The sequence below is a fragment of the Silurus meridionalis genome, chromosome 3, assembly GCF_014805685.1.
Source record: "Silurus meridionalis isolate SWU-2019-XX chromosome 3, ASM1480568v1, whole genome shotgun sequence".
NCBI lineage: Eukaryota > Metazoa > Chordata > Actinopteri > Siluriformes > Siluridae > Silurus > Silurus meridionalis.
In genome coordinates, this window is record NC_060886.1 from 21,747,653 (window position 1) to 21,763,193 (window position 15,541).

Here is a 15,541-nt window from a genome sequence, read left to right on the forward strand (position 1 = left end):
AAGAAAAAACTTTTTTTTTTTAAGTGCTATTCATAATTGTAGTCTGTCAAAAATATATTTAAACAACATTTTTGTAGAATATTTGAATCACAGTATTTGGTTTCTGAATGGTTTCCTCCAAGGCCTCTGGTTTTACAATGGCCTCCCATGATCCGAAAACAATCTGCTAGGTAGATTGTCTATGTTAAATTGTCCCTAGGTGAGAATAAGTGCATGCACGGCGCCTTGCGAAGAACTGGCAACCCATCAAGCTTTACGCAACGGCTGTCAGGTCTTTTAGTGCCATGACTCTCAAACTGCGGCTTTCCCTTCCCCAATCTCTCTACAGCTGCACTTCTATTGCTTCTTTCATAAGATAAATTTAGTTTTTTCCTCCTTTTTGGACTACTTCGAGAAGTGACCTTGGGTGTTTGAAATGAACAAATGTAACTATATACAGTTTTCCTGCCTCAAGTTTGTGTCCCTGGATTAACCTCCAGGTCCATAATCCTGTCCAGGATAAAAATCTCTGTGATCTCATAAATGCAGCAGAGATTAGCACTTTAATCCACATAATATAAAAAAAAAAATTGCTAATTAAGAAAATGTTCAGACCGGTAATTATAGTTGTAATTATGTAATGTGTTGAATAAGGTCAGATATGACAAACGATGTAAAGTGCTTCCGGAAAGCTGTAGTAAGACGTCCTCTGTCTCATTTGTCTTGTATTTCACACGCTTCATAATGTCATGCGGATAGAAGCATTTTACATATGTTTTGAGCAAAACAGGATTTTCCATTTTTCAGTTCAGGGAAATGGGGTCATAATGATCGTATTGTATTACACACATTAAATAGCTGAAGATTATTTTTGTGAAAGAAAAAGCCGTGTTCCTTTAACACGGCATGCACTCACATACGAGTCGCTTTCCTGCATGCGGAAATTCAAACATGAGTTCATGTATGAAAACGTTTATTAAACAAATAAATGAATAAATAAGTGTACTATGGCATTGTGTTACATTGTCTACAGCCTGTGTGTCATCAATGGCAACTGAGTAAAGAATAAAGGGATTGAACATAAGAACAGGGTCATCAATTTCCTCTGTGTAGGAGCACGAGAGACCATGAGAGGAAGAGGAAGCCAAGCTATAGTGTGGAAGTGTCCTTCAGAGTGAATCTGTCCGTTTCTTCCGCACGGATGTAAAGACTCAAGGTTTAAACTCATACAAGGCCAAAATGTGTGTGCATGTGTGTAATGATGATGACATGCATCATGAACAGAGTAAATACATACACACTGCTCTCATGGCCACTCGAGTCTCAAGCTGCTTTCCTATAGAGACACTAGACTGCTCCATTAATGATTTACTTGCACAAGAAAAGAAGTTAACAGACCACCATTCCTAAAAAAAAAAAAAAAATGATCAATGACAATTTTAATTAAACAACTCAACCAGGTCTGAAATCGTGTGAGAGAAATAAAGGGCGTGCGGTCCTGGATTGTACGCAGTGGTTCAATGGTTTTATGGCCATCGATGAGTTTTGAGCCACAGCCTTACGCCTTCATGCTAGTAAAAGTGTTTCCTCACTCGGACTCCTAATACAGGAGCGAACACATAAGACATCCAGACAGAATTTAACACCACAACCACACACACAGAAACGTGTGAAGAGAGAGAACAGGGACAAATGAGAGAGCACGGGTCATAGACTTTTACTACTCTTCCTACAAAAAAAAACCCCACATGTGCAGAACACACCAGTGGTAAAAGACTGAATGGGAGGGGGCGGGGGTGTTGTGAGGAATGAGCTTATTTCTAAAGCACACTCATGGACATCAGGAAATCAGCAAATGCATTAATAAAACGAATATGCTCATTCTGTGTGATGCTCATTAAGTGTTTTTTCCATTTCACTGTGCTTTAATAAAGACGAGGAAACAAGTTTCTCGCCTCAAGGCGTTTCCGTTTGTCAAAAGCTGACATTCGTCTTGAACTGAATGCTAAGTCTGTTAAACGAAAGATCACATTTCCCACTGCAAAAAAATATTTAAAAAATCAATTATATGCTGCATTATCATTTTTGTATGTTGTGTATAAAGGCATGACATTTCTCTATTATATAGGTATGAAGCACAAACTACATGTTAAACAGTGTGTGTTTTTTGTGTGAGTGTTATGTTCAAGCAAAGAAACTCCAAAGACTCAAAAAAGAGTTGCAGGACAACCTGAAAGCAGCAGGACCAATAAGCAATAGACTGTTATCATGCCTATCAAGTCCCATCATTCTGAATTCCTAAACTACTTGCAAAAACAAAGCTGTGCAATTTGTGCAGACAAATCAGACCTCTCTTGAATCAATAGTACATATCATTCAAGGAAATGAAAAGAAAGAAAATTACCTTACGCATACAGTCACAATTAACAATACAATTAAGCTCTCCTTGAAATGCAGTATGCTTTCAATTTTAGTCTTTTTTTAGTTCATTGTCAATGTGTAATAATAATAAATCAACAAATCTCATCAAATAAACATCCAAGTTGGTTTTTTAGCTTCATTTACATCCTAATAGAATAAAAACAGACTTTCTGTAAAGAAGTGTTAAGACGTATGCTTGTACACAGAAAGCGTAATTAACAGAAATATCCAGAGGTTTAATGAATTAAAAGTATTATAAGTGTCCTTTTAAAACGGTCAGCCTATATATAATGCTTACTTCACAGAAATGTTTATAATATTATAGGTAATAATAATTAACTGAAATTGATGTACATAGAATGTATTTTAGCATTTTCTATCTATCTATCTATCTATCTATCTATCTATCTATCTATCTATCTATCTATCTATCTATCTATTCTAAAAAAAATAAAAAATAGCAGGTAAAGTTTAAAAACCTCGAGTCCAATGAATCCCAATAAGAAATACTCGAGGATTTTGAATCGATCAGAATAACTTTGGGGAATTGAAGACTATTTGCCAAAAGGAATTAGGTGAAACTGAACAACGGTACTGTGAAAATGTGTGCATAGTGGACAAGGCAAAGAAAGTGCATGCAGCTTGCAACCATTCCAGTCACTCCATAAGCACAGCTAATGCTTGATTCAAGCCTGGCTCAAGTGGGCAGACTGGACAGCTGATCCAGCCTAAGTTACCACGAAAAAGCAAAAGGCCCGAACAGTTCCGATGCACACAGATGGAAACGGCTAAGCATGGATGTGTGAGGTCAGACTGAATAGTTCATTATTACTAGAATCGAGGCTGTAAGGATGGGGAAAAAGCTTCTCTCTACCAGTCTCACGCACGTGTCCATCTTGCCGGCTTTTTTCTGCGTGTTTGGTTTGAGTTTAGTGGGATTTCTATGATGCCGGCCAGCCGGCCTAAACCAGACACTAAATCCCACATGCAAGAGAAGACGCAAGCTGCTGAGTGTTTTCGCCATGGCAATGCAACAGCTCGGACTGAATGTATTGATTTGGTTTATTGCAGCAAAAAAAATAAAAAATAAATACAAATTTCAGCTTCGTCTCTTCCTCCCTACTTTTGGTTTTTTAAGCAGCTAGGCAGGTGGTGGTCTGAACAGAAAGGTGTGTGTAAGGAGGGCTTTGTGTTTCTCTCAGCAAATGCATTACTGTGGACCAGCAGATGGTAACGGAAAGACGACGACTAATGAACAGAGCTCAACTACACCACCATCACGCCCACGTCTTATCTTCTCTCTTCACTTTCATTCGTTCTTCCTCTCATCCTCTTCCCACTTCTCTATTTCCATCTCTTTTCTCTCTCCCCCATCCCTCCCCCATTGATACTCTCTAAGCTGGTGATATTTGTAGTAGATTTATGCCATCTGTATGACTTTTTACCTGGTATATCTCTAATAAACTCCTCAACAGGAACTTCGAGACCCCTCGATTCATAATTCTTCTTCAGCATAAACAAACATTGGGCTTGTAATTACACACATCTACAGCCTATTTCATTATCATATCTCTAATAGCTTCTGTATGTAACAGTGAGTGAGTCACGCTGGACGGATGGCTGGATAGATGGAGAGATGGATAGATGGAGTGCACTTTTCAACCCACACAGGATTGTGCTACACGTCAAAGTGCTTGGAATGAAACGCCATTATGGCAGAAATGGGAAGAATGGAGAACAAGTTGGAAGCCCCTTTTTAAAGAAAGAGCCTCCTCCACAAGCATTCACTGGAGGCCAATGAGAGGCTAAAGGCAGCGGTGGGCCAAAGAGACACGGCGGGTCTGGTCTAAATGGATTCTGTTTAAGTGCAGATGAAAGGGCTACACGGAGAGGGAGAGAAGCAGTAAAAGAAATGGGGTCGGGGCATGGATGGAGGTCTCAGCCCCTTTACTCTACAGTGCTGGATGCAGGTTTATTGACTCTCGTAGAGTTCGAAAGTAGTCAGCAATCGGGGCTGGAAATAGGACCCACGAGACATCAGAGAGACACTAGGACTGAAGCACTTCAAAGCTTTATTGAGGAAGCAATGTAAGCAGTTCCTATAGGTCTGGGGGAGAGATTAAGGAGCACAAAGCCAAGAGCCCGGAACTGGGCTGCTTCCTTTCGAGAAGTGTGTATATCATGTTAGCATGTTCAGGTGTACGCCATTGTTGCTGCATTTCACATAATAAACCGTCGTCGAGACAGGAAAAGTTTCCAGGCCAACAGCTATGGCTTATCAAGTCCCTTAGTGTCAACATGAGTGGATTATCTGGTTTGAACTCCGCTCCATATTTCATCTCAGACATCGGGAAATAGGACAAACCGACAAGGAAATGAGGCCTAGCTCGCTCGCTTTTGTTCACAAAGTCATATCTAATATCGCTATTACTATTTCATTCTTCAGCGGGCCAGCGGCAGCCTTCACCCCCAGTGGGCTGCTGTTCTGCTGGAAAAAAAAGATTAAGAGTGGTGTAGCGCAGCGTAGACTCAGCATGTGCCATTTGAAAGAGAGTTCGAGGCTTGCCATGGCAGCTCACTGGGCTGTTAGAAATGCTCAGAAGCCTTTGCTCAGTAGACACAGGACAACAAACGAACCTGCCAGCATAAGGGATGATGGCTCCTCTCACCATGACACTCATCACACGATGCCAAAACGAGTCAGAGCGCCACAGCAGCACCCAAACGGGCAGTTGTTTAGGGTTTTGTACAGATTTCCGACAGCAGCAGTACTTGGATTCCCAACCATCACTACACAAGTACCAATTTTTTATTTATTTATTTTTTTAAGTGCCAAAATGTGTGAATAAAAACAATTTGCATCCTCCTTCCTGCCTCCTCTAGCATCTAGGTGGCTAATTAACACCTTATTATGTAGATTGCATTTGATACAGACACCTAAGGGATATATGGATCAGAGTCCTAATTCTTTTTGTCGTATTCTCTTTGATATTTGACAGTAGTTAAAGTGATTAAAACATTTACATGAACACCTTCTAAATTTGCATTCTAAGACTAAAAATCTCATCTTTTTTTACATCTATGTTTCTGTGTGAAAAAAATACAAATGTAAAATTAATAGAGACTTTAGAGGGCAGAGATATTTTTAACCATCTGGTTAATGTTTTATGAATGCAGCTCGGATTGCTAATTAATTGGAAGAATTACTGTGGAATTAACACCCAAGATGCACCTAATAGCTAAAATACTTGACCCATGGACCACTTTCTCTGTTTGAATGGGAAAATAGAAATGATGACTTACATGAGACTGGAAGTTAGTATTCATTAGTATTTCTCCTAAGCAGTCTGATTAACCTCATGCACGACACACATCGAGAAGTTCCCTCTGCGATGAATAACGTGATCTGTCTATCTATCAATCTATACAAATGAAACCCTCTCTACTTATTATTAATTATTCATCCCAAAGTATATTTTCTAATAGCCATGATGAATCAGTAACCATATCATTTATATATTATTAACATATAAATATATTGATGATCTCTATCTTTTATTACTGTTCTATTGATATTAATATCCCCCCCAAAACCCACCCACCCACGGTTGTCTGGTCATCTCCCTAGCTATCTGACTTATTTATTACTCGTCCATCAGTGTCTCTCTGTCCCACACAGTTTCTCAATATCAGTCAACCCTTCTCCTTGCCCTTAAAATGTATCCGTTGCCATTCTTCACATATATTCATCTCTCCTGCCTTGATTTTTCAGCCCACAAAGACAGACCGAGTCACACAGACAGATGCAGCAGTCAGTCCATCAATCATCCAGCCTTTTTGTAAAGGTAGCCAGCTGAAACAAAGACTGTGTGTGTGTGTGTGTGTTTGTGTGTGTGTGTGTGTGCTCTCAGAAAATTAACTATTCTTGAAATTTGTCTCACGATATTCACCTGCTTAACCACTTACGTCACCAGCCAGGGCAGCTGTTTGTCAGATGTAATGAGTGTCATACCCTGCATGTCTGCATGCTAAAGCAACTTCTTTGACTGTCTCTCTCTGTTACTTACACACACACACACACACACACACACACACACACACACACACACACACACACAGCAGAACAATCAGAGAAAGCCTGCCAGCACTTCCTTGCCAGAAGAACAAGTGTGAATGGGCTTTAATATGGTTTAAATAAGCTTTCATTTTTCATCATGAAGTATAATTGACACACTGAGGGTGGAGGTGTAAAGTGTGTCTCATTCTTCAGGAAACAACGTTACCTGCAATTGCCTGAGATGTTAAATTACTGGTGTCAAATAAACTTTGATTAATTTAGTTCCCACCTCATTAGCTAATGTTTACACATGACTGAAAGAAAACCCAAACATGGTAAAGTGTATGAGACGCATTCCGCGCTTTTGTTTGCCCGTTTTTTTTTTTTCAGCGCACTCCTCGGGTAGCTAGTGTCGGAAAACGCTTTGTTCTGCGTCTTTTGCCTCTTTCGCTCCTCTAAAGAGTTGTCTAAAGGACCAGTGGCTAAAATGGAAGTCTCGCAAGTAGTCTTTTCGCACGTTTTATGCATTTTTGTTTGCAAAACACGGGAAACAAAGAGTCTGGAATGCGAGGGTTTTCCCTGAACAAGGAGCCACCAACTTGAAAAAACTTACAAATGGAGGAGTTTAAAGTCAATGAACAGAGGAAACAACACAAACAATTACATTATTTCCATAGCCTCCATACATTCATTATAAAGCTCTAGAAATGCAACACGCCTGCCAGTGGTCATATTACGGTACAGATCATGTGGTTATCATGTGACTGTTTTAAACTGGTCAAGCAGTTTGTAATGAGTCACAAAGAAATTAGGCTTTGATTGGTTTGTTTTGAGTTGCAGGACGTCAGTTTCATTACAGAAATTTCATTACACACTTTGGCCCTTAAAATAGAATTCAGGAAAATTCACACATGAGGAAACGCATGCACCTAAAAGTGTGGAATTTGCACATGAGTCTCATTTTAAACCTTAAACAACCCTTAATTAGCTTCAAATCGCATAACCAGCACATATGACTGCACTTAAAAGTTTAACTAGCATATTCAGCTTCACAGTAGATGCCCTTCTTCCAAAGCTACTTGGAGTGTCCATTGTTTTTTTGTGTTTGGTATTTATATATATTTATATTATTTATAAAGTCAAAAACAATAACAGTGAAAAAACTAAAACTACCCTGTTGTTCTGGTGTTGATGGAGGATTGTGGCATAAGCAGGACAATAAAGGATTCACAAGGGTCAAATGGATAAAAGGGCCTCGCCTTCAGAACATTCTTTAAAACAAATAACAATAAAACATATCCGTAATTATGTAATGGAGCTTCGGAGATAACTTAAACTTGAATGAGAAAACAATAAAGGTCAGCGCACACTTCCTGGTGTTTGAGTGGTATCGCTACGGTAACGGGGAAGATACCCAGATTCTCAGGCGTAGGGTATTTCCAAAAAAGCGCTGAGATGAACAGAAACAGACTGGCAAAGGCCGTGTCAGATGTTATAATAGGAGAGACACAGGAAAGCCTGACACACAGCTGCACGACTCGAGCCTCTGACTTCACACAGTTCTGCATGCTCCACAACTTCCTTTAGGAGTGGGCTGCCTTACATCCTGCACAGGGCTGAATCAACATGCGGAGGGATAAGAGCAGGAAGGCAGTGAAGTGGGTCAGCAGGTTCATCGAGGAAGATTTAGACCACTGAAGAGATATAAACACTGAAAGAAAGAGTGTGGGCAATGAGAGAAAGCAGAGAGAAAAAGTGACAGGGAAAGGAGACAGAACATCTTCGCAGACACTCGCTCATGCTAAACCGGGACAATGACAGGAAACAGAAAGACAGAACTTCCTCAACTCAAGGCTAGATCGAGGAACAGAGACACACAAGTGACTCAACCTTCTTCAACTAAAATAGAGTGCAGATCGTGTGGCCACGAGCCAAAGACAGCGTGCAAACATTCACCTGCTGCTCATACTGTACGCTGGAACATGCTAGCATAAGGACAGAGCAAAATATATAACTACACTGCAGGACCTGATAGGACTGAACTCCTCAACATACTCAAACACAAAGAACCCCTGGATTTTTCATGGTGGAAAACTGCCGTTCGGCCCAGTGTCTGAAGAGAGGGCATCATGTTCTGCCTCAGTATGTCACACTTAATGCTAGAATCCATCTTTCCCTTAAATGAACCGCAGCTCCCCAGTACCAACAGCACTCATGCAGCCCCAGACCATGATGCTGCCACCACCATGCTTGACTATAGACAAGACACACTTTTCTTGGTGCTCCTCACCAGGGTGAAATAAGCATTTGATCCTGTACCAAATTAGAAAGAATTCTGACTTTCCATTTCCTTTATGCCAACTGTGTTAATTGTATTGCTATCAGAATAATTATATGGTTTTAAGTTTTCAGGTGCATCTCTATAATGCACTCAGACTATTATTTCTTTATTAGTGGTAATTATTTGAACATCTTTTTGGGGAACACGTTATGATTAAACGAGAGAAAGTGATAGTGAGGAAATGAAGTATATTTGTGCCTGTTTTGCCCGAAACGAAAAAGGAAGAAAGGGTAAGTTTGAAAGGAAATGGTTTATTAGGAGAGAAAGGAAAACAAAAAACGGTGGAGACTCACTAAGAGACGTGAGTTAGTGTGGTCTTACCAGCTCTCTGGGCAGGAATAACTCCTCCTGCCTCACCACCAACAGAGACACACTCTCTCCCTGCTTAGTGCTGCGCAGCACAGCTACCAACTCCTCCTGTGTCCGACCGGTGATGTCCACACCATTCACCTGACACACACACACACGAAGATAATTATAACTAAAGCAATACTTTAAACCACTTATGCTTTAAACCTCACACTTTAAAGACAAAATAGCATTCACTTGGAACTGAAATGCCATTAATAGGGCACATTTTAGAATACACAGGAGGGGATTTAAAAAAGAAAAAGAAAAAAAAGAGGTTTCACCTCTAATATTCTGTCTCCGGATTGCAGGCGGCCATCTTTAATAGCGGCTCCTCTAGGGAGGATGTTCTTGACTAAGATGGGACCGGGCCCGTGCAATGATGAGTCTCTGGTTACCACGGTGAAGCCCAAACCCTCTGGACCTGCCCACGCACCCAGGCATCAGATAGGGAAAAGGGAGGAATTTAATTGCTGAGGTGTATTTGATTTTTGACACCTGTACACTAAATCAAGATCCACAACCAAATAGGGAAAGAAGTGGGTCTATTTTATTGACTTTTAAAACTGCACAAGTGCACAATTATTCTGAAAGCCCGATGATCAATTCGGCCTTGCCCAGTATTGATCACGAATGCAGCGAAAGTGCAGATGGAAAATGTAGCGATGACAAAAAAAAAAAAAAAAAAGAAAGAAAAAAACGAAAGACAAATTAATCCAAAAGTAAAGGCAGTCAGGAAAATAAAGAAGAGATGATTTGCACATAGTCTTGTACAATGAACGAAGAAGCCCAGGTGTGTGTGTGTGTGTGTGTGTGTGTGTGTGTGTGTGTGTGTGTGTGTGCAGGGCTGCAAACTGCTGAGTCAGTGCATTATCATTGCCGGACTACAGTTTAATTTCACGTGTGGATACATCCATCATAAAGACCTGGAGCGAAGAATTAAGTGTGATCCACATTGCAAAGTACGACCCATGACCTGTTTAGTAAAGGAGATTTGGGATTATTAGCAAACAAAGGAAGAAGATTTATTAATGCGCTCACTACAATCACCTCACAAGAGCAAAAAACACAAATAACAACAACCCCCACAATCAAGCAGGTAAATATTAAGCTGGTTTCATTTTCATATTTCATTTTTGGTCATTATTTAAATACTCTGCTATTTAAGGTTTAGCCCAGGCACTATGATATGAGTAGGTGTGATAGACTGGTGGAGGAGATGAATGCCGGTTTTGGTCTGACAGCATAGCTGAGAAAAGAGGTATTAAAGGTGTGAGTGTGCCTGCAGTGCTGTGACCTCCGCTGCAGCGCCTCTTATCAGGGTCTCGGTGCTGTCAGGATGACTGATAGGTAGATTAGTGGACAGCCAATCGCCTGCTGGGTGACATGAGCCACGTCTTTTACAGCAGGATATAACTACGCCGAAGTCCCGGGAACAGAGGGAGCAAGGGGCAGTGATGGACAAAGCAACAGTGAGGGAACACATGATCTTTAACACGGCCTGGTATGTTCTGGCATAAGAAACGGAAACGGACTCAGCACGCCGGCAAGCGGAGCACAGGAAGCACTGCGCCGGTGTTTTATGTTGGTCATTTAGCACAATCCCTTTATAGTCAGCAGTTTTCTGTTGCTGCAATGAATTCGGATCATCAGTAATGGCTGGATCAATAAGAACTTAATAGACTTTGCAGGCTGAAATTATGGCTTCATCCATTCAGTTACAGGCGCGCAGAAAAACACGCTACACATTAAAAGGGAAAAAAAAAAAAGAGGGAGAGAAAGAAAGAGAGAAAAATAACACTGTGTGAATGCGGAGAACACAACTTTGATTCCTGGTAAGAAATTTAGGGCCTTTTCTTTCCTTATAAGCCTAAGTGGGAAATTTTTTAACCACTTTCTCCATTTCTATTTTATTTCTTGTTGCACAAATATAATGAAAATGAACAAATACACTTGAGATGTGTGTTGGAATTAAGATTATTTTAACACACACCTATCTATCCTATCTATCTATCCTATCTATCCTATCTATCCTATCTATCCTATCTATCTATCTATCTATCTATCTATGCAACAATCTATCTGTGAAATTGATTGGTCAGAAAACGCTGATTAATGTCCTGTAATTGCAGCTCTGACAGTTACTGCAGGCTGCAAGACCAACGACAAGTTTATACAAATGCTCTTGCTCCAATTCGTTAGTGTTTCTATGGTAACCACTCATTGAGGAGGACTTGCTTAATCTTTCCCATCAGGCCCAGATGTGGATTGCTGATCAACAATAGCATGCTTAGTCAGGAGTTTTTTTTCTTATATGACACAGAGCAATATTTGGTTCCTGTTCTACAGTCTGGTTGAAACAGGATTTAACCAAATCATTTCACTTAGCAAAATGATTCCTCTCTTATGCTGTCGCAAACAAAAACAAAACTTGTTTTGATCCTCAACTAAATGCCTGTGCTGTCTAAAGCATCCTTACTGAGAAGGTAACCGCACTAGGACATATCTACATACCTTTTTTCAGATCAATTTTGAGCCTTTTGCCTCCCTTCTTGGTGGTGAACCCGACCAGAGGGGAGACGGTGTGGCTCTTTCTGAGTACAGGGCTACTGCTCTTGCCTCTTGGGTAAAGATTGACGGGAAGAGGGGATCCGAGAGAACGGTTCTCCGTGCTCGCGCTGCTGCTCTCCTGAGGTCCGGCTTGTCTGCCAGAAGAGGAATCTGCAGGTCTTACCATGGGCTTCACCTTCAGAGGAGGAGGCTCTTTGGGCCGGGCTGTGCCATCATGGCCATCTGTGTTGAAAAGATGGCCGATGATACTCTTCTCGAATCGCTCTTTGTTAGCCAAGGGGAGAACCTCTAAACGGACAACGGGAAAGCGCATGGCCTGCCGGAACACTTCCTGTGATCTGCACGGAAAAAGAGCAATGAGGGAGGGAAAGAAAAAGTACAACAGAGACACAGAAGTTTTGAGTCTCTATAATTCCATAAAGCCTTTTTTTAAGAATGTAAACGCAGTTCGTGATTATGTAATGTGTAATGAATAATGATGCCGAATCTGAAAGCAATTAATGAAATGTAATATTTCCATTTATTTTAGTCGAGCTAAAGCTCATTCCAGAGACAGCGTAATTGGGGTTGTGACTAACGAGCTCTACCCCTTACTAATGACAAAGCAATCCTTCTTTCTCGTTTGTGTTAACCAATTCAATTTCAGACTCATCCATCCATCCTAAATGTAATAATAAAATTACTGTAGCCTTCTGTCTGACTGATCTGCTCCATGGGACACATGTGGGATATGAAGCTTATGTATAAATAATTCATATAATAAAAGTAAGAGCAAGAACGCGGGTGCGGCTGAGTGACATCTCATCATAGAAGAACTTTAAAGCTGGTTAAATTACTTTAAAGAGCCTGCAGATATTTCTTCAATGGCGTCGGGTGCTGGAACTAGTTTTTTCTTCCACTGTTTGACGTTCAGTTTCATTTTTTGGATGGGATGAGTGGAAAAAGGGTTTTATCGGGAAAAATGAACAAAGGACACTATTAAGAGTCTCATATCATATCTATGCATTTTTCGGAAGAGAGGGGACAATCACGGAGCGTTGCTGCTTGTGCTTGAGCATGCTGACTCATCAATTTTCGATTTGTGAGGAAGAGTAAGGTGAAACGTTTTTTTTTTTACTGTCACGTGAGACACGAGGGGCAGGTAAATGTTTTTTCCACATTATAGACTTATTTATAACCCAAGTGACGTATCCTTGAAAGCTCCTGTTCGTTCAGCAACAAAATATATTTTCCTCCTGCATACAGTCATTGATGCATCAGTACCTTCAACCATGCTTGAACGTCTCAGCTGTGAATCTTGCACTGTGAGAAACAGCCAAAAGCTGCGTACTATAGAAAAAAGCTGCATTCCTTAGCATTTCCTTCTGTACCAAACAGTCCAGATATCACAGGGATCAGGCACATTGTACTGTGTGTGAGCCTCGGCTGCTCGTGTACCGACGGCTACATCCACGAAACAACAGATAAGTGATTAGTTATGATGTGTGAGCTGTACAGCGATGCATGCTGAGTGTCATGTGGTGTCCCCTGGGAATAAGCAGACCCAAACCGTGACGGCGAAACGGCCCTGCGGCATATAACAAAGCCGCTGGATTTTTCATTAGGTGTACCATTAAGTTTCTTCTTTGTTTGACATAAATTACCAAACACATAAACAAATCCACCTCGTGTCAGCCACGGCATGGCGTAAAAGAAAAAAGAAAGGCTGTGAGGTCGCCTATTATTGTAACAACAAGTGTGAGATAATGATTCTCTGGCATGTAAATGTGCATGTGCATGTGCATGTGAGTGTGTGTGTGTGTGGGTGTGTGTACACCCAGTGGGAACACAGAGGAGCTTTCAAGGACCATGGCTGCTGGATGAAACAGATGTTTCTGCTCGAGCCATGTTTCCACTGCTTTTGAAAAGCTGCCCAATGTTGTGATGAGCTTAAATGGGCCAAATCCTCACAACAATGGATTGAGAAAGGACTGTCTATTTTTACATGATGATAAGACGCAGATAAAAGAGCGCGCGGGAGACGGAGACACTGGAGGAGAGAGGGAAAATATTAACAGGAGAATCGGGCCAATTGCACTAGTGAGGGTTTTTATTCTGTATAGACATTTCCTTACTGTGAAAAGGAGTTGTCAATCAGCTCGGTGTCGTTAATCTTGATGATGCAGTCTTCGTCCTGGAAGATGCCTTCTCTTTTAGAGCGGCTGTTCTCCTCCACGCTCCGGATCTGCAGGCCCAGAGCTCTGCAACACACCCAGCACAATCGTCATTGTACACAAAGTAACCTCTGGACCTGGGAAGCAGTGTGCAGCGACTCAAATGTCTCGAAAGGGGAAACAAGACTTTTCTACATCTCGTGCCAACGCACATAAAAATGATACAGTTCGGAGGTTTGCGAGTGTCATTCTAAACAGACTTGCGAAAACATGACCCTGCGCTGCCCTCGCATGCACTTCTACAACAAAAGAGACCAGCTCTCGACAATGGCAGATGGAGAGGAAAACACTCATAATAGCTCCCTGTGTCTAAACTAAAAATGTTTCCAACAAACAACACCGTGATGCCACTAGAGAGGTGATAACTCAACAGGGAGTGTGTGTTCATGTCTGCAAAGTCTGTGATGAGGGTGTGATAAATAAAAGAGGGGAAAAGCAAGAAATCGGAAAAACATTAGGGCTGTTAAATTGCGTTTCAATGTAATTACTTTTTAATTTAATTTCGGAAAATGTTTCGAATATTAATTGTTCTGGCTGTTACACGCCATCAGCGAAAGTGCTACAGTGCGCACAGAAGGTAAAAACCGTGAGAGGAGGGGAAAAAAACAAAAAACACAAGGGTGCAATTTAATCGTTTTAAACTACTGCACTGTTGAATTCTCGAATCTCACTGAAGAGAAGGTATCGATTCAATTTTTAGGATCTGCCTGCACATTAACATACATCTCGTGCCATTATTCAAAGACGGAATGGCTTCTGTAGCTCAACAATAGAGGAGGATCACACATTCACAGATTATATAAATGTGTGTAATTGTAAATGTGGTGAGGTTTTCTGTGAGGTGATTTTGATTTATTAGGAATCCAGAGGTACTGTAATGCAGTGGTCCCCAACCTTTTTTTGCATCACGGACCGGATTAAAGTCAGACAGTATTTTCATGGACCGTTGGATGAATACAACAAAATAAAATGATACAAAAGGCATAAAATCCACTGTGTTGTTTTTTGTACATTTTGTTAGCGTGGGGGTTTGAATTTAGCGGTAATGTATTATGTGTTAGCGGCCGGAGCCCCTTTAAGAAGGTAGAGGATGGAGGTAAGACATGTGACCGAGGAATCATGACATGCATCAAGAGTGAGTCATAAACAGATGTGTTAAAGAGAATCCAGTAATTTTCCAAAATAAAACATCGTTCAGAATCAGATGATAAATAAAATGGAAATAATGGAAGTTATGTATTCTTTCTGTGCGGCCCGGTACCGATTGACCCACGGACCGGTGCCGGTCTGAGACCTGAGTTTTGGGGATCACTGCTCTAAGGTACTTCCTTTACTTTGTCCAACACTGACTGAGGAATTCTCTCAATAGAAATGAAAAGAGAGGCTGGAAAGGTGTTTAAACAAGTGTTTAAAACTATAATCTATAGCTTTAATGTGTAAAGAATAAAACGTGGTACAGTATGACTATTTTCCATGTGTGATTCCTCAGATGAGCCACAGAAATTTTATAATATGTAATAATAAGATTCATATTATTTGGCCACAGCAATCGTTCCCAGTGGTGCACGAGAAAGAATTAAAAGTAATTTGTTAGCGTACTTCAGAAAACTT

General features: G+C 40.8%; 1 protein-coding gene across 2 annotated transcripts in view; it reads right to left on the reverse strand.

Annotated features, from left to right (window-relative positions):
• pard3bb (par-3 family cell polarity regulator beta b) overlaps positions 1-15,541 on the reverse strand; it is a 256,037-nt gene that overhangs the window by 132,340 nt on the left and 108,156 nt on the right. For both annotated transcript variants that reach the window (XM_046845136.1, XM_046845137.1), the window contains exons 8-11: positions 13,832-13,957; positions 11,661-12,055; positions 9,431-9,570; positions 9,120-9,248 (exon numbers count right to left, since the gene is read on the reverse strand). In XM_046845136.1, coding sequence (XP_046701092.1) covers positions 9,120-9,248; positions 9,431-9,570; positions 11,661-12,055; positions 13,832-13,957 — 790 coding nt within the window. The remainder of the gene's footprint in view (positions 1-9,119; positions 9,249-9,430; positions 9,571-11,660; positions 12,056-13,831; positions 13,958-15,541) is intronic.